This window comes from Sesamum indicum, linkage group LG1 (assembly GCF_000512975.1).
Source record: "Sesamum indicum cultivar Zhongzhi No. 13 linkage group LG1, S_indicum_v1.0, whole genome shotgun sequence".
NCBI classification, from domain to species: Eukaryota; Viridiplantae; Streptophyta; class Magnoliopsida; order Lamiales; family Pedaliaceae; genus Sesamum; species Sesamum indicum.
The window spans coordinates 9,391,348-9,393,599 of NC_026145.1; the positions used below are offsets into that span (position 1 = coordinate 9,391,348).

Genomic DNA, 2,252 nt, shown 5'->3' on the forward strand with positions numbered 1-2,252 from the left:
TTTCTGCTTGTTTAATTTGCCAGTTGGAAGTTGTCGGCTGTTCTTATATGTTGTTTCCATTATACTTTTTAGATGAAGAGCCCAGGCTGTTCTTCAAGTATAATAACATCTAACTTTTGAAACACACTCATGCGAGTGATTGGACAGTGCTAAATACTGTGAGAGTTTCACAATTTGTAACAGAGTAACGATCCCATCATTCCCATGTACTGGAATTGGACACAGACATCATGATCAGTTAACTGCCTTTTATAATATTCTGCATTGTGGTTAAGAAGGCCTTACAATACATTTGTCCGAATCCACAAAGCCCCAAGTTTGTGTGGATGAGTCCCTGATTCAGGGTTCCAGTCCAATATGCAACTACGGAAAACTTTTCAGTCATTGAAAGCCCCAATTACAAAAGCTATATGTAGATACTCAACAAGAAATCAGCTGCCTCCATCCTCCATTCATACGTAGTAATGAACACTGGTTTGTCCGAATCAAAAATTGGAAGGCTCCATTTCTGATTATCTGAATACATGATTTGTAACATAAGTATCGAAGCCTGCAGACATGGTTAAGTGTTGATTAACGATATCGGTTGCTTCACATGAATTTCTTGTCATGGTTTCAGGCTCATAAAGAGTAAAGGGGCAACGTAGCCACTGCTTCTCGTGCGGAGGTTGCTGCATTGAACCGCTACTCCATTCGGGAATAATCTCAAAGCTTTTTGACATCTCCCAAAACATGCTTCGTAGTTCTTCAATGCTGTAGATTTTGTCCTGTTTCGCCGGAATTCGTGTAAGTCAGGAGGGGGAAGAAGAATTCAAAATGCTTCATTAATCTTGGCAAAATAAACAGGATAAAGGTCAACTTTTCTTTTTTCTCCTGATGTACAGCATAGTAATTATGGGGAGAGACTGATTAGGTTCACAACATGAAAATGGATGATTTATTCACAATCAACAGTTAACATGTATCCCCCTACCTCTTTCCGGGCATCATTCATAAGCGGCGTCATTTCTTGAAGAAAATCAGCAAATCCCTGTAAAAATGGAAACAACATTGATGCATTTGATTTGTCGGAACCAAAACTCATAAATGTGAACAAAGGCAACATAATCCTACCTCAATTTCATCATCATCAGGATCACACAGATCTGCATCGTATAATGCTCGCTTTTTTGCATCCGATAATACTGTTCCAACCAAATTAATCTCATCTTCAGGACATTAATTGCAAACAGACAAGAATAATATCTGATCAACAACTCTAATTATTAGAGGTGTATGTGTCATATTACCTGAGTAAGCTTCTTGAATTTGCTGAAACTTCTGGTTGGCCTCAGCAACAAGTGCAGGGGTTCTTGTCCACTTGTCAGGATGCCATTGCTGAATCAAATTCAAGAAACATGATAAATTAGAATACTAGGTAGCATTCGCCCTTCCCCCCTTCTCTCTCTCTCTCTCTCACACACACACACACACACGATGTGAAGAGGAATTGAAAACAGGCATGTAATTATATACCATTGCCAGCTTTCGATAAGCACGTCGAATTTCTTCATCAGAAGAACACAAACTAACACCAAGAACGCCATAATAAAAAGGCAACCCTTTACTCTTCTCCATCTCCAATAATCAATGGCTATACTTGACTCCCAAAATAAAAAGTGATAGATCCAACTTCCACAAGCAGCTACCAACGTTCATTCACCAACTAGCCAGGATTTCCATTTCTTTGTGAAAATGATAAAAGAGAAGAAAAATACCTCTCTAGGCACGCAGCCACGCAAAGACATGGTGAAAATGAAAGGCAACGACCAAGCACATATAAATTGTCAAGGGGTCCACCCCCTATGGTGCACATTGCAGAAGCTAAAAAATATCTAGGCTTCCAGTTCCATGGGATTCGATGGAAGAAGAAGTTACCCGTATCTGGAATGTTCTAGCAACTGCTTCTTCGTTTCCCACATGGCATTTGTTTCAGTCAAACATTGATTATATATAAATTGCGGGCAGATCTTTTGCTTACTGCTGTGGTCCACATTCTTTTGTGATAGAAAAGTATTAAAGTGTCTGAAAATTCTAATACGATTCAATTTAGTTAAATTTAAATTAATTGTATGATCACATAGCAAATGTTATCACACGTGTTATGTGACTGATTTAATATGATCACACCTAAAACGATCTCATTTGACAATTTTATATAACTTGATTTTAAATTTGTTCAACTTAATTTATCTAATACAGATAATATAAAA

The 2,252-nt window shown here is 37.9% G+C and overlaps 1 protein-coding gene across 2 annotated transcripts; it reads right to left on the reverse strand.

The window, feature by feature from the left end:
• Positions 232-1,935, reverse strand: LOC105160105 (chaperone protein DnaJ). Of its 2 annotated transcripts, none has more exons than XM_011077377.2 (5): positions 1,758-1,935; positions 1,290-1,377; positions 1,114-1,184; positions 974-1,030; positions 232-767 (listed from the first exon to the last, which is right to left on the reverse strand). In XM_011077377.2, exons 1-5 carry the CDS (start codon positions 1,785-1,787, stop codon positions 513-515), a joined length of 501 nt encoding a protein of 166 aa, XP_011075679.1. In that variant the 5' UTR covers positions 1,788-1,935; the 3' UTR covers positions 232-512. The 2 variants fall into 2 exon arrangements, with proteins under 2 accessions (XP_011075679.1, XP_011075675.1); XM_011077373.2 differs by lacking the exon at positions 1,758-1,935 and adding an exon at positions 1,516-1,749.